A 16,352-nucleotide genomic window follows, 5' to 3' on the forward strand; every position below is an offset into this window, starting at 1 on the left:
GGACCTTGTAAGGAGGAAAAATGCTATATGAAGTGAAGTACCATTTACCAGAGTAAAGTGTAGCTTGAGTTAAGTTTTTAACACTGACACTAGTGCACTACACTAATAAGTGTAACACCAGAGTTTTAAGTGGAGTTTGGCAGAATTAAATGATTAACACTGACACTAGTGTAGAGTACTTTCAACACTATTTAGTGTTTACCAGTGTCGATTTTTAACACTATACAGTGTTGGAGTAACACTGGTAAAGTGTGAAAAAAGTTACATTTTGAAAAAAATGTCAGATTTACACCCATGGGTGTGGACACATAAACACTTTTCTAGTGTTAGATTTAACACTCTTAGTGTTAATCTAACACTGGCAATTTTGTTGTGTACCAAGAGTGTCACCAACTTACAATAATTTCATAGCAATAATTTCATACACAACTAGAAACAACACAACACAGTAAGTAGTGCGCCGGAAATGGTGTGACTAGGTTTCAAAATAAAAGCATTTAAAAGAAGTGCAGTGTTTGCTTCTTTAATCTTTCTATCTGAACAACGTTTACTAAATCTGCCTTGTTAATAATAAAATGTCTCATGTTATGTATTGGTCCCTTTTGTCATTTTACCCATTTTAACTATTTATATTCTCATATTGTTCAAATAAACACTGACAAACCACCCAATGATGAGAATATTTAAAAACAAAACCCTCCGCACTCATTCACTGCCATTGACGGCTTTATAAGTCAAAAATCAATTTTAACTTTGTGGGCAATGAATGACTTCAAATACAGTGCCACCACAGTGTGCATGACGTCAAACAAAATGATGACGATTCATGACAAAAATGATTGTCAAAAGCGGACCTTTCCAATGCTTCCAAAATGTTTTGTTTTGTTATATTCACATCCCATGTTGGCATTTCGTGAATCCAAAAGTATTTTTGAACTAATTGCGGCCCGACTAATTTGTTGAAGACTACTGACTCATGCTTTGCTGAAAACGTTCCTGCATCAAAGTTGGGGTTCGTGTGAGCGCTGCAGCGACCTTTAGGAAAGGTCATCAGGCCCAGATGATGCAATGTTTCAACGGTGGCGACATTTCTAGGATCGGGGATTTCCCAGTAACCTTCTTTGTGACGACCTGGTGCATACCATGAAATATTCCCATCATCATCATCAAGATCGTGCCCAAACTACGCCAATGAGGACACTCACTCTCTCACTCTCGTTCTCTTCACCCCGCCTGGCATGATTCAAGATGACGCCGGTGGCTCAGGAGGAGACTTTGGTGACGTCACGTGTGCGGAGGAGGGAGGATGTGCATGCGACGTGAAGACGGCAGCCGACTAACCATGCCAGCCAAGCGCCCGTGCAGGCGCGTGATGCTAACTGCCTAGGAAAAGAGGGAGAAGAAGAAAAAGAGAAGGAGGGGAAGAAGAAAGAGGAGGAGGAGGAGGAGGAGGGGGAGAGAACATCGTTGCTTTCCTGCAGGGAACGACAACAAGACGGCGAGCAGGTCATTTTCTCCCGCCCCCCTCTTCAGTGTGACGTGCTCCCCATTCACTCGTACTCCCGCTCACGCTTTGCTGCAGCTGAATGACAGGTGATTTCTTCTTCTTTGATTAGCATGCATGAAGTCCGCCGCTTTGCTGGGGGTGGGTGGCAAGTCTGGAAGCCCATTTTACATTTATTTTTTATTTTTTATTTTTCCGCAGTGATGTGCACCCCGCAGCTGATGGGGTGGTAGTGGTGGTGGGGGGTGGGGAGGGGGTGTTGGGGGGTCTTTGTCGGCCGTGGTGACCTTCCCAGAATCACACGGAGGGGGAGGAGGAGCAGGCGGGGCTGTAGCTGGTAGCCGTTTTTTTTTGCTTTGCTTTTTTTGTGAATGGAGCTTCAGATAGTTTTGGGCTCACTGAGCTAAAATTAGCAGGATTTTTTTTAATTCCCAGACTGCATCATCATCATCATCATCATCATCATCATTATCAGACAATGATGGTGATGTAGAAGCGGTTCTATAAATTGCACACACGCACAGCTCCAGCATCGCGCCTGCCCCAGAACGTCATGCACCAATTTTAGAGGCGCTCTAAAAATAGCATTTGTTGATAATGCATGGGACTTATTCCTCAGGATGAGGAGCAGAAGCTGTCGGACGGAAGCCTTTGTAGGTATGTTGATTTGATGCATGGAGAATGATTTGCATGTGCCGGTTTTAGTGAGGATGAGGATGGGGATGGGACCAGCTGACTCCCCTCCGCATCCCTCGCTGCATTTTGGGGCTTGTTCCTCCTCGTTCCAATCCTGGCGCGCTTTTGGTGTCAGCGTTACAAGCTTCCATCCTTCCTTTTGCTTTTCCAGCCATGACCCTGTCGCTGGCGGCGGCGGCGGCGGCCATGAGCGGCTTTAACTCCTCCTCCCCCCTGGACACCGCTGACCCGTCCACATCCTCGTCCACATCATCGCCGTCGTGGTCGTGGGGTTTCTCGGAGGAGCCGTCCAACTCTTCCACGGAACCGGCGGTGCGGATGAGCCCCGAGTTCCGGCCGGCTGTCCTGGAGGTGAGTCCGTGGGACGTGGTGCTGTGCGTGACGGGGACGCTCATCTCCTGCGAGAACGCGCTGGTCATCGCCGTGCTTTTCTACACGCCCACGCTGAGGGCACCCACATTCATCCTGATCGGCTCGCTGGCGGCCGCCGATCTCCTGGCTGGCCTGGGCCTTATTCTGAACTTCATCTTCACCTACTTGGCAGACGGCTCGCCGGAGCCGGTCAGCCTCCTGTCGGCGGGATTGTTGCTCTCGGCCTTCTCGGCGTCCGTCCTCAACATCCTGGCCATCACGGTGGACCGCTACCTGTCGCTATACAACGCGCTGACCTACCACACTGAACGGACGATGACCTTCACCTACGTGATGGTGCTCTTCATCTGGCTGTCGTGCGTGACACTGGGTCTGCTGCCGGCGCTGGGCTGGAACTGTCTGCGGGACGAGTCAGCGTGCAGCGTCTGCAGGCCGGTCACCAAAAGCAACGCCGTGGCGCTCGCCGTCGCCTTCCTGCTGGTCTTCGGTCTCATGATGCAGCTCTACCTGCAGATATGCAAGATCGCCTTCCGCCACGCGCAGCAGATCGCCGTGCAGCACCAGTTCCTGGCCATCTCAACCACTAAGGGCGTCTCCACGTTGTCGGCCATCTTGTGTGCCTTCGGGGCGTGCTGGCTGCCGTTTGCCATGTACTCCATCGTGGCCGACTCCACCTACCCGGCTGTCTACACCTACGCCGCGGCGCTGCCTGCCACGTGCTGCTCCGTCATCAACCCCGTCATTTACGCCTTCCGAAACCCGGACATCCAGAAGTCACTGTGGATGGCCTGCTGCGGCTGCGTCCCGTCTAACCTCTCGCTCAGACCGCGGGCCTCCAGCGACGTGTAGTCTGGGGAGGTGGAACCTAGCGGCAGGAACTGCGACCCCACGGCGGGAGATGAGAGCCTCTTTGAGGCCCCTGGGTGCTTCTCAGGAGTAGCATCCTTTGAAGGTCAGGGGGAAATGATGACGGAGGAGGCCATCGGGTGGAGGCTTCAAGTGTGGAATCATCTGATAGCTCCATTAAGTTCCATCTTTGAAGCACATTTAGACAATTTCCACTAAAAGCAACAACCGCACAAACCAAAGGAAAAGAAAGCGAGAGAGTGATGGAATCTGTCTGACGTCAATGTATCAGTTTCCGCCTGCGTGAGGGAAGCTTTTTGACTTCAGCATCGAGGATGGCGTTATGGCCGGTGAGGGGCTGGCAGGGTGCGGGGAGCTCTTTTCCTTCAGCATGTCTCAAGATTCGATCAAAGCCTCTTTTGTCAACGTCCAATTTAGAGGAAATGATGTGATGTGAACGGTCCCTTGCAAGCACATCCACTCTACGGACTCCAGTAAAGTTTGACTCCTGAGTTTGAGCTGGGATCGGCTTTCACAGAGCCATAAAGATTTGTGTTTTGCCAACGCTCGCAGACGTTGCGTGTTTTGCAGAGAAGACATTAACAGGTTCTGGTTTTCTGTCGTCACACAAACATCCCGCGCTGTTGCTTGCGTGACAACAGAAAACACATTGAAAGCTTTCTACCAAAATCGAAAATGTTCTTATAACTTGCACACATCTTTTACGACCACTTCTTCAGTGTCTTCTTTTGGCTCTTGTTTAACATTTGCAATAATCAGTCAGAGAACTAAGCGGAGGGAGGTACGTACAATTCATAACCAGCAATGCTACAGGACAATTGTGCAACATTTGATTTTTCCACTGAAATGACATCAACAATAAGTGGCACAAAACATCAAATGTTAGAAGTCAGTCAAGAAAGCAAACTTACCTGTTGACACGCTGCTGCCACTATGAAGGAAAATCCAGTGGTTTTGGATTCAGTGAATCGCACCCTTTCAATAGACCTTGATTCCAGAGAGGCAAACTGACCATCAGCGATGACACTTTAGCTTGACTGTCCGAGGCTGGGGATGCTAGCAAGTACGACAGAACAAGCGTGGTTACGCTATCTTACTGAAAGCAAGTATGACAGAATTAGCTTACTGGAGATGCTAGCAAGAGCAGTCACAGTTTACTGGAGATGCTAGCAAGTGTGACTGGACTTGGCTTACTGGAGATGCTAGCAAGCATGGTCACACTTAGGTTACTGCAGATGCTAGCAAGTATGACTGGATTTAATTAACTGGACATTAGCAAGTATGACAGAGTTAGCTTAACGGAGATGTTAACAAGTATGACAGACTCATCTTAACATTACATTAGAAATGTTCACTGTACCTTTTTCGGTGGAGAACTGCACTGAACTCACGGCTATTTCAATTCCAAATCGAACGCCTTGTTTCCCGTCCCTTTAATGAGCGAGCTAACAAACTTTACAAACTAGTCTATGACAATTGCGTCAATGATAACTTGCTTATTTGTCGTTCACTTCAAACAATGAAGCCAACTTTGTAGTGCGTACATGAAGTAGCTGGTTTACTGAAGTAGTCCATTTGTCATAATCACTCCATTATTAGCTATTGTTCAAGGTAGTTTGGTGCCAGTAGACTGCATTGATGGATGAAATATTCAGTTAGCTACAAATGTCTCCTCCAAAACAACAGCTTTTTTTTTCCCAGGGTGGGGGGTGGGGGGGGGCTCATGCTCTTGGGAAGGTGGTGGCAATTTAATCACGCACGTCATGTAAAATATCATTTGTCGGGTTTATTGATATTAGAATTAATCACCGTCATCTATGAATACTAAACTATTCCGTCACGAAGTCCTGCAGGTAAGAGTGGAGTGACGTACCACTCACTGTGTACTCACACTGCCAATTGGAATGAATCATCCCCTCACCGAATATCACTGCAAACACACACGCGCGCATATTGATGGGATCAAAGTTGGCTTTGTGATCTCAACAACTACTTGTGTTATTTTTCTTATGCAACACTGTACAGAAATGTCTATTTTTGTAATGTTCGATTAGGGCACGAGTTCGGGGACACGTTGGCTATATTGTTCTTCCTGTTCACATTGGGACATTTTTCTGTTTGATTGTGGGACAAATGATGCGTCAGGAAAAAAGGGCCATAATTCCCACCTTGCTAGTGTCTTATTTTGATTTGTACGTGTCATTTGGACAAAGCACTTGACCTCGGTGCCATCCATCGTTTGCTGCGCGTATGCACGGAATGTCTTGCACACAGCGAACACGGTGTTGGCGGTCTGACATTTAAGACAGACACCCCCTTTCCTAAACATACTTCCTCTTCCCACCCATTTCTATCTGCTGAATGCATCTTTCCTTCCCTGCGCCTGCTTCGTTCCATCTTGCAGGAGGCAAGTCGGTCAGACTGCCTCTAAAAATAGTTTGGCTGAAAGGAGATAAGAATGCAGTTGAGGGGAGGAAAAGATCTTTTTTTGGGAACATTTCTTCCTCATTTACTCCCATTTAACTCTTTGACTGCCAGACGTTTTCAGAAAAGGGATGCCGTGGGTGCCAGCCGATTTAAGCATTTTGACTGATCTTTCAAGGTCCACAGAAAATGATGTGTTTGGACTATGGAAACACACATACTACTAAATGAAAGATTGGACTCTCATCTTTCATCAGAAAAAAAAGTTTGTTTCTACCTTATTCCGTTTTTCAGTAATCAACAATAGAAAATGGTTAGTTTCACTTCTATTTTGAAACAAACGTCTTTTAACGTCTTTGGCACTCCTCCCTAGGATTTTACTAAACGTTATTTAACGTTTTTGGCAGTCAAAGAGTTAAGAGTTATTTTCTGAATGTTGTCTGTCCTTTTTGGGGTAGATTCACAAGGCTTTCAAAATATTGAGGTTCAGGGCACCAGGGCAAGAAGTTGCCAGTCGGACTTGAACCCGAGCGCAATTCGGGAAGTCTCAGATACAGGATTAATCAAGAAAAACCACGACAGAGCTAATATTTGGACCGAGTATGGCCTTCATTGACAAATATTATTTTAGCTATCCATGTTGAGTGTTTGTGTGAATGCGTGAGAGTGCGTGTTAACAGCATCAGGATGAGAAAAAAAACGCACTTTATATGAGGGACACTTGTTGCACTTGTATGTCGAATGTAGAACCTCCAAGAGAAACGTTTATTTTTTATTATTGTACATAACAAAAAAAAAAACATCTGACAGTAAAACCCTCAATGGAAACGATAAAAAAAAAGGGGGAAATAAAAAGAAGTCAAGATGGTGTGTGTTTCTTATTTGCAATGTCATTGCGCAAGCCATCCATGTAACATGACTGGGAGCGAGGCGACAACCAAAAAGAACCCCTCAGGAAGACGCGCGCAGCAGGTGAAATCGGACGCGCGCACGGGCAGGTAGACACGGAGGAAGAGCGCCGCCGGGTGGTCGCAGGCGGCTTCGCAATGACACGCCTCGGCCGCTCGACATCACGACGTAAGGTCTCTTTCCCGCCACCACCATCTGCTGCAGGATGCGTCAAGTCACACTACATGAGAGTAAACGACTTTATGCTAAATCATTAACGAGCATCTGGTCGTGGCAAGCGCGTACGCGCAAATTAAATGTCAAGGTTGCTAACGATGTGCACTTCATTTACCAAATGGAGTCCAGTAGTGGGTGTCGGAGTAGCTATTTCTGAGGGCCATCTTGGCAATCGAATATTTTCTTACTCAAGTGCATTCAAGGGGCTCATTTCGCAGCGCCGTCACGTGATCACGAAGGACCTGGAGGTTGGTACCATGACGTCATTTTGGTCCCCTCTCGGGAAGTTTGATGCGGACTGGAGTTTTGGATTGACCTTGACTAGTTTTGCACTTTTCATGATTCCTTTCACTAGAATTGAGTAAAATAAAACAATGCACAAAGTAAAGACATCACGTTGAGGATTTATTGTCTATATAGTTGCATGCATACTTGCTTACAGCAAATTTCTTTAAATGAATAAGAATCATCTTACTGCAGCATCCCCCGGATGTCAACCCAATAGAATCACACAGCGACAAGACCGAAAACCTGACTTTCGTCAACTATGTGAACCTGTGAAACGTTTTCTTGGGAATACAGAAAACTATTTAGCTCAAACAGAACCACTCAACCGTCCATTCAATTCACACATCTTTAAGTTTGGTCCTTTTCAAGAACTCTGTGCCATAATTTATTAACAGCAATCTATCATCACATTTGGAGTTTAAAAGAAGCACACCTGCAAGTTATTTGACTGTTTTTCAAAGCACAATGTTTCATTTTTGGTCTAAAAACAACAATCCTGAAATAATACTACAGTAAATCAAAGCAGATGACTCACAGCAGCGTATTTCAACAAAACAGTCAAGCCAGAGCTATAAGTGATAACGCCGTTTACTACATATGTATTTGAGAGCGCAAACGTCAAGCTTTCGAAGCGCTCATCGTGGGCTCAGCGTGTACAAGTGTCGAAGCCTGACTTCGCACGGCACACGTTCACAGCCTTGGATTGAGCACAAGAGGCCAAATAGTGATTTAAACCATTTAAAATTTGATCTGAGCTCACTGTTGTGGTTGCTAATGGAAGGCTTGATAAGCATGTTGTCACACTTTGGAATTCATTAAAATCTTGGTCACTTTGAATCAAAACGTAAATGTTTGTTTTTATAGCTTTCAATACAGAGTTAATAGTTCATCTAGTTCATCTGACTTGGTGGTAGTTTGGGCCTCCGGTCACATTAACACAAGTGCTCGCTTGAACTTGTTATTCGAACAACAAAAAAGACAAAACAGCTTACAACAAAGTCACTGTACAATTGTTCATGTTGTTTACAGTAATAAACTCCAACCGCCAGGGGGCGCTCAAGTCAAACTGATGGCGGTGAGGCAGCAAATGGTTTCCGCCAAATGGCCGCTTTGCTACTCAACAAATGTTGGCATGCGGGAGTGGCATTATGTCACCGACGGTCAAAACTTGGTGAAAAGTTAGTTACACGTAAATAGAAGAAAAGTGCTCATATGCTTTTCTTGACCTGTTTGGCACCAACCTGTCATCTTGCTGTCAATTCCAACTTGGATGAAGGCAAACAATTGTTTTTTTCCATTTGTTTTGTTGTCAGGTGGACATTTTTGAAAAAAACTGTTGTGGAATAAATTGTAACCAAAGGTTTGGGCCACTTTCATGATTACCATGAAAACACATTGTCCTATAGAGTACCTACTTTATCGTTCTAAAGTCTAGGGAACAAGAAATGTCCTGACTTTTTAAATAACAATGAAAATATGTATAGTGACACCCATTTAAATGCACTGGGGAAAAAAGTTTTTTAAACCTCCAAATATCTTTTTAAAAAAAACTGGTAATCATTTATTATGTTTTATAGGAGAAATAAAAATGATTGAGCCCAGTTAAAATGAATTTTGGACTTATATAGTCATCAATGGCAGTGAATGAGTTAATATTATCTTAATTGAAAATAACAAGCAGTGCTTTTCTCTCCCTCACAAAAAATTAGCTGAAACTTTAGAACGGTTCATATTTTAAGTGAAAACCTGTCAGCAACATGTGCGGCCCCTCACTGAAGCAAAAGGGATTCTTAGTCGGACCACTCGTTCTCATCCAGCTCGGAGTCGTCGTCGGACTCGCTGTACTCCACGGCGATGCGTCGAGACAAGATGGTGGCCACGTCGTTGCCGACCGGCTCGCGCTTGGCTTCTTGCTCCCTCTGCTCTTGCACCTTTCTCAGCTGGATACCTGCAGCAAAAAAAGGAAGGACAAAATCAAACAAACTCCAGGAAACAAACGGCCCACCGTCGTCAATATCTGTCGCCTCAAAAGTTTTTGGCATTTGATGTAAGAGCACCTCTACGTATGGCAGCCAGCAGGTCGGAGCGGGCGTCGCTCATGGGGATCATGCCCAGCACGGCGCCCTTCCTGGCGGCGGGCGCGGCATCCGCCACCACCTGACCCACAGCAGCGCGTGTTGGCGAGGGATGCGCCTGGTGACCTGCACAACCTCCTGGCGGAGGGGGCGGTGGGGCGGCTGGCGGCGCCCCGGAAGGGGGGTGGGCGGGAGAGGGAACATAGTTGACAGGGGGCGGAGGAGGAGAGGGCGAATAGGGACGGGAGAGGGCGGAGGAGGTGGGGAGCACTGCCGAGGCTGCGCCGGTGGGCGGGCCCGGTGTGTGGTCGAAGGCGGTCTGGGCGGAGGGGATGGTTGGGGGAGGTGGCGGGGGCGCGGGTGGGATGTAGTACTCTGGAATCGTAGAGGGCTGACCGACGCTGTTGGGGGAAAGAAAGCCATTTCAGAGGTTAGGCATCGGGCACGAGCGGTGAGCGGACATACCCGTGGCCGGCGCGGTAATCCTTGATGGACGGCTGCCTGGGCCCGTTGACAGTCGAATCGCCGGCGGCCTGGTTGGCCTGACCCGAAGGGGTGCGGCCCAGGGAGGCGGCGTGGCGCCCAGCCGCGCCCACCGCTCCCGTGGGCTGGTTGGCCGGCCTGAGCCCCCGATCCAGTGACTGGGTCTGGGCGGCCGCGCTTGAGTGGTCCTTGGCGTGGCGGTCTGAGGCGGAGGCCTGGCTCGAGGGGTGGCTGGGACTGGCGGGGTACGAGTCGGACGCTGCGGACCTGATGGGGACAAGGTTATTTTAGTTAACCCTATAAAGCCTGAGCCATTAAATATATGAGAAAATTCAGATTCTTTGTAAATAGAGTATTTATTGGTCCGTTTGAAAAAAAAAATTTTTTCCACATATGCCTTTTAATTTGTGTCATATTTGATACATCCAGTCATAATGCTTTGAATTCGTACAACTGTCAAAAATTTTATAATAAACAGACATATCAAACATGTTAGCATTTCCAAAAATCTGAAAGAACATTTCAATAAGTATTCGTAGGTGTCTCTCCTGTCTAAATTGGGGTGATCTTGCAAGGTCGCTGGAAAAGCCATCAGCTGAGTGATACTGCCCTCTAATGGATTTTCCGTGCAATGCATGTGTCAGATCATATACGTCAGGGTTTTAAAGGGAAAAGAATTATACTCATGAAATAGAGGGCTTAAAATGGCCTATAATATGATACGTTTGGCGTTATAAGATTAACAAAAACTAACAAAAAGAGTAAAACTAAAATAATTTTAAAAAAAAATCATTAACAAAATAAAATAAAAACGAAAATGCTTTAAAAAAATGAAAACTAACTGAAACAACATTTGCTATAAATATAGCAAAAATGTCCTTCGTTCTAGTCTTTGGCAATTAATTTAATACACGAGCCTTTGGGGATTATTTTAAATGTGATTTTAAGTACTGTATATTTTGATATTAACCGGAATAAAGACGTTTGAAAGTGTGTCACACAGAAGTGACATCATCTAGCAGCAGCCAATAGAAAAGCAAACCTTCAGATGACATCGCTCCTCGGCAACAATTTTGCGTGCTTGACATTTGGCTCCAATGGTTCGACTCGCCATTCATTCATTTAACTCAGCCGAAATGCAACGCTAGTTAAGAAATGCATTACTTTTTTCATTTTAAACTAAATAAAATTAGGCATTTAAAAAAATAATTAAACAGAACCACCTTGAAAACTAATTAAAACTAAATTCAAGAGAAAAAAAACTCAAAATGAAATAAAAACTAACTATAATGAAAATTCCAAAACTAATAACCCTGGATCGGGAACGGGGTCAGGTAGAGGCGAAGTGGCAAAAAAAAGGGCGGCGTTTTCGACGGGGTACCTGCTATCGGGCGACAGGGAGCCCTCGGGAGACGTGCCGTGGTAGGGCGAGGGTGTGAGCCTGGCGTCAGGTCGGAACTCCTTATCGTAGGCCAGCACGTTCCACTCCTGACGGCGGTTACGAGCCTTGCGCACCTTGGAGAGAGAGAGAGATAAAGAGTGACAGGGATGATAATCGTCATGGCGATGCCGCCTCCGACACGTGCGGGTTTTCGGGGTTCTCTTCCTCACTGACCTTTTTCACTTCTCGACCCGGGTCGTCCACCTGCCTCTGTTGCTCCTGCTATAAAAAAACAAAACAAAAACGCAGCCATTTTATTATGTGCTACCGTTTAAAAGCTGGGGGAGGGTCCTGTTGTCAGGTCTACACACGCATGCCCGCACAAAATTATCAAAATAATTGTCACTTACTGAAGCAGGTTAACAATGCAAACCAACAGAGCACAAAGCTTGATGAGTGTGTGCGTGCTTGGACCATACTTCCTCAGTCACGTCTGTGTGTGTATATGTGTGTGCGTGTTGGCGGGGTGAGGGGGGATTAGGAGGTGAGGTTAGGGCTCAGGGTTGTCTTACAGAGATGGACAGGGGGCTCCTGGGTGGGGCCTGTCTGGAGTGGGGCCTGTCGGGATGGGCCGGACAGCCCTATGGAAAGACGGGAGACACAAGCTGCTGCGTTAGAATGAGAAGACGGCGGGAGGGTTGGAGGGTGTTAGGGGTAGGCCCTTTTAGGAAACGAGGAGTCGTGAGTGCCAAAAAGACGGAATGCCGGCGGAGATGTGAGAAAATGAAGAAACGTGGACAAAGGTGAGCAGAAGCTTGCGGCGGAAGCTGGTCAGGATTGTGGCAGTGGCCAAATGACAATGAAGATGACTCAAGCACACGAGGGCCATCTTCTGCTTTTGTCGCCGCCTGACCAAATTCTGCCAAACGAGAGCAGCGGAAAAGGAAAAAAACGGGCAAACTATCCAATCCAACGTGGCCGCACGCACCTGCGCGGATTTGAACCAACCGTCCGGCGCTCACCTTCTGCCGCCTCTTCTCCTTGCGCTTGTCCTCGGTGGCCTGCAGCATCTTCTCCTTCCACAGGTTGAAGAAGTACGATGAGTCCGTGTAGAACTTGAGTGCGTCCTTCTTGTCGTCCCTGGACGGAGACAGACGCATGAGGAAGAACGCCGCTCATGTATGTGGTGTATAGTGGTGATGTGCGCTGACCTGTAGGGGCTGAGGATATTGAGCGGTGGAGGTTTGTCGCAGCGACGGTACATCTCTACCACCGGGTTGGGCACCGACGTCCTGGACACCACCTGCTGGTCTTGGATGGTACTGCTCTTGAAGGCCTTGCGCATGTTGATGTCCTGCAAGGACACTGAAGGACGACAACACCAAAAACCAATGACTGACAATCCCAACATGTCATGAGCGCATAAAAGCTGGTGCCAACACTAGTTAGGTATCAAAACAGGTTTTGGGTGTAACTAACCCTAACCCAAATTCAGGTGTACACTCGAAAAACAGTTGGGTTAAGAATAACCCAAATTGGGTCAAGAAGGACCAACCCAACTTTTTAGTTATTTAACCCAAAAATTTGGGTCGAATTTTTATTAATAACCCACAAAACAACCAAATTTTTGGGTTAGTTGAATAACCCAATTGAATTGGGTCAAAAATGAACCAACCCAATTTTTAGCCCATTAGGTTGGATTAAATGAATAACCCCAAAAATCTACCCAATTTTGGGTTGTTTTGTGGGTTCTTCATTTAACCCAACTTTCTAGGTTAGTTGAAAAACCTAATTGAATTTGGTCAAAAATAAACAAACCCAACTTTTTGAGGTATTCAGCCCTTTAGGTTGGATTAAATGAATAACCCAAAAAATCTACCCAATTTTGGGGTATTTCGTGGGTTGTTCATTTGACCCAACTTTCTAGGTTAGTTAAAAAAAACTAATTGAATTTGGTGAAAAATTAACCAACCCAACTTTTTGAGATATTTAGCCCCAAAACACTGGGTCAAATTAAATTAATAACCCACAAATCAACCTAACCCGCGTTGTTTTGTGAGTATGTAAATAAATAAATAAAAAGCTGTCTATCCCTTTTTAACCCAATTTGGATTAATTTTGACCCAACTGTTTTAAGAGAGTACTTATGTATTTCAGAATGACTTTTTTACTTAGTCAAAGAGTTGAATTAGTACAGTACACATAGCTGGACTCAACTGAAGTACAGAGTAGGAGTGGAAAAACAGAGAAATTTGGAGTCATGATGGACCACACACAAGGCGTACACACACCTTCCTCCACCGTGGAGTCCAGCTGAGTGACTTTGACGGCGAGTTGGTCGACGCGCTCCTGCAGGCCGCTCATCCTCACGTAGAAACTGTTTGCTTCATTGAACAGCTCCCCGAAAATGTCCTCCGCGTGGCGACCTGCGCACGCGCGCACGCACGCACGCGCAGGTATTTTATTTTGATTCAGAGCGTAGCCGTTAAGTAACAAACAGTTATGTAAAACTTCATTGCCAAAAAAATATTGATTCAAAGACAGTAACGAGATCAATCTTAAAATAAAATGACATAAGCTAATGCACAGCGTAGGAGAGACACTAAGCGAAGCAGCGTGCTAAATGGAAGAGAGTCAAAGTAAACTTCCTTCTTCACAAAAATAATGAAGTCAAAGTCGGTTGCATTCAAACTTCCACTTCCTGTTTACCTTCCATTGTTCGGTATTGCAACGTCAAATACATGATTTTTGGAAATAAACACTGGTTTGAAATTTTGCTTAATGATTTGAATTAAAATATTTCCAGAAGCCTGCTGTATTCTTCCGAGCAATTTTGTCAAAAGAGACGTTTGTCATATACTCACTGAGGCCTCCAAGCTGCTTGATGATGGCGGCGAGCGTGCTGTTGGTGACGCACTCCAACTCGCTGGTCACGCCGTGCGGCAGCGCACCGCGGCACAGGTGCCTCGGCTCGATGCTCCTCTTCACCAGCGGCATGCTGAACACGCACACAAATATTGTATATACAGTACAGTGTATTATAGGATTGACTATTGATTAAAAAACAATAGTCTATATAGATAGATGGAGGGTCCTATGCAAAATGTAATTTGGGAGATCGGGCCGGCTCAGATCCTGATGAGTGGGAAGGAATGAGGTGATGGGGACTGAGCGTTGCCATGGCAACGTGTCCGTTTGAAACTAGCAAAGGGAAACAAGGGACACAGGACGGATGGATTGTTGACAACTTGACACCATTTACACCCGGCTTCTTCTTCATCACCATTATCATCATCATCATCATCATCATCATCATGCGTGCTGTTCCTGACTTTTCTTAAGCCAAGACAGACATTCGACATTCAAAAAAAAATTCACAGCACACCAAAAACAAATGTCACCAAATGTATGAAAAGTAAAACAATGCTGATCTCGTCTTAATTTCAACAGAATAGATAATTTAGAAAAGCTAACTGGACTCAAGTGATACTGCTCAAAAGGAAGAAGCAGTCATGTTCACTTGGTCTCCTGATGTGCCCAGTAAACAGGTCAGCCAAAGCGACGATGGCGGCAGCCTCCTGCCCCCCGGCTAGCGCCGCCCCCGGCCCCTGACAATTGAATGTGTTGATCTCAGCGCGGCTGCAACAAGTCATCCGGCAAAAAAAGTGTCAGTGAGCTCGGGGGGCCCAATGAGGTCAGTCTGGGGGGGGGGGGGGGCAAGGTGGGTCAACTGGTGCGAATGTACGAGTGGGGGGCAGACGGGTGACTGAGTGATTGTGACAAGCTCTCGCCTTTTCCCACCTCAAGTTGGCACCAGCGAGCGCCTGTGCCAAATTCTATCTCTTTCTGACACAATTTTGCGACGTAAGCACCAGAGGAATCTCTGCAGACTACAAATGTGCATGAGAAAGATGGAAAACAACTCCAATCTTTCATGCAAGCGTTGCTTGAAGATCCTCAAGCGCAGACAAGTCGCCCGCAACATGACTGACACGCAGCAGCATATCTTGCTGTTACCGTGGCAACCAGAACGTCCGAGAGGTGGGGGGGGGGGGGGGGGGGGGGAGAGTGTGGGGGTGAGAGAGAGGGAGGGAGAGATGGATAGAGGTGGGTGGGTGGTGCATGGATTGGTGCCTTGCTCGAAGGCATCTGAGGCAAGCAGGTCGCACATGCGACATACACGATAATACACTCGTTTACGTGCACGTGGTGAGCACGCACGCGCGCTTGTGTCTTGTTTGGAGCGAGCTTTGTGCTCATCTCGTTGTCGCGCGCACGTCCTTGCATGTCAGTGCAGTGAAGACGAACACGCGCTTGGAGGTCGGAGTGCATTCGACGACGGCCTCGCGTAAATACACGTAAATGGGGGAGAGGGGTGGGTGTGAATGGGGTGGGGTGGATCGTCGGGGCCTTTGCGGATGAAGAAGCGCGTCTGCGTGCGAGTACGCGCGGGGCCTCATCGTCTGTGCGTGTGCGCGCTCCCGTTTAAGAGACTTACCTGGCCGACTGGCTTCTCGCTAGCTGCTGCTTCCTTCTCGAGCCTTGCGACGATTCCGCTCGTCTCCTCCACTCAGTTGACGGCGTCCATGTTTTGGGGGAAACAGCGAATGGAAGTGCGGACGGATGGAGGATCGACTGCCGCTGGTCTGCTCGTGTGTGGTTTCCACGGCAGCGACGTTGACGTGACAAGCATCAAGCTCACCTGCGTTCAACCACACACAACTTCCAGGAGATTTCAAAATAAAATAGGCTGCAGAAATATTGAAATATTTAACTATATTGTGCATTTCAACACTGCAGATTGTATTTTATTTCATTATTGTATTAATATAATGACTGTCAATATTAGACTTGCCACATTACCAACATGAAACATCGTAATTCTTTTTTTAAGATGTTAATTTATTTTAGGTCCTCTCAATGCTATTTTTTCGTACTTGAACGGGTTTTTTTTCTTCAAAATGATCATGAATATACGTGCGACGACTGGAGTCGCCGTCCATCCTTCTGTCAAAAAAACCTTTGAGAAACCTTTGAGATTTTATAAATGTAAAATGCGTTGCAAATAAAATCTATTATTATTATTATCATTATTATTATTATTATTATTATTGTTGTTGTTGTTGTAGTTGTTATT

General features: G+C 46.3%; 2 protein-coding genes across 4 annotated transcripts; one reads left to right on the plus strand and one right to left on the minus strand.

Annotated features, from left to right (window-relative positions):
- Positions 1-1,309: 1,309 nt before the first annotated feature.
- Positions 1,310-5,122, plus strand: gpr185b (G protein-coupled receptor 185 b). 2 transcript variants are annotated; one of them, XM_077543645.1, is made up of 2 exons: positions 1,310-1,593; positions 2,352-5,122. In XM_077543645.1, the coding sequence occupies exons 1-2, from the start codon at positions 1,587-1,589 to the stop codon at positions 3,419-3,421; spliced, it is 1,077 nt and encodes a 358-aa protein (XP_077399771.1). In that variant the 5' UTR covers positions 1,310-1,586; the 3' UTR covers positions 3,422-5,122. The 2 variants fall into 2 exon arrangements, with proteins under 2 accessions (XP_077399771.1, XP_077399770.1); XM_077543644.1 differs by lacking the exon at positions 1,310-1,593 and adding an exon at positions 1,933-2,161.
- A 2,258-nt stretch (positions 5,123-7,380) lies between these two features.
- On the minus strand, positions 7,381-15,923 carry LOC144035479 (actin-binding protein WASF3). 2 transcript variants are annotated; one of them, XM_077545201.1, is made up of 11 exons: positions 15,714-15,923; positions 14,080-14,213; positions 13,507-13,641; positions 12,427-12,580; positions 12,238-12,355; positions 11,788-11,856; positions 11,450-11,497; positions 11,216-11,349; positions 9,817-10,101; positions 9,334-9,752; positions 7,381-9,224 (listed from the first exon to the last, which is right to left on the minus strand). In XM_077545201.1, exons 2-11 carry the CDS (start codon positions 14,210-14,212, stop codon positions 9,067-9,069), a joined length of 1,653 nt encoding a protein of 550 aa, XP_077401327.1. In that variant the 5' UTR covers position 14,213; positions 15,714-15,923; the 3' UTR covers positions 7,381-9,066. The 2 variants fall into 2 exon arrangements, with proteins under 2 accessions (XP_077401327.1, XP_077401328.1); XM_077545202.1 differs by lacking the exon at positions 11,788-11,856.
- Between the last annotated feature and the right edge of the window lie 429 nt (positions 15,924-16,352).

Source organism: Vanacampus margaritifer, chromosome 15 (assembly GCF_051991255.1).
Source record: "Vanacampus margaritifer isolate UIUO_Vmar chromosome 15, RoL_Vmar_1.0, whole genome shotgun sequence".
Taxonomy (NCBI): domain Eukaryota; kingdom Metazoa; phylum Chordata; class Actinopteri; order Syngnathiformes; family Syngnathidae; genus Vanacampus; species Vanacampus margaritifer.

Excerpts from the sequence above, each read along its gene's own strand:
- gpr185b (XM_077543644.1), top strand. The coding sequence starts at position 2,125 with ATGAGGAGCAGAAGCTGTCGGACGGAAGCCTTTGTAG. Across the intron at positions 2,162-2,351 it reads TCGGACGGAAGCCTTTGTAG|CCATGACCCTGTCGCTGGCG; the intron begins GTATGTTGATTT and ends TTGCTTTTCCAG.
- LOC144035479 (XM_077545201.1), bottom strand. The coding sequence starts at position 14,212 with ATGCCGCTGGTGAAGAGGAGCATCGAGCCGAGGCACCTGTGCCGCGGT. Across the intron at positions 13,642-14,079 it reads CAAGCAGCTTGGAGGCCTCA|GTCGCCACGCGGAGGACATT; the intron begins GTGAGTATATGA and ends GCGCGTGCGCAG. Across the intron at positions 12,356-12,426 it reads AATATCCTCAGCCCCTACAG|GGACGACAAGAAGGACGCAC; the intron begins GTCAGCGCACAT and ends GTCTCCGTCCAG.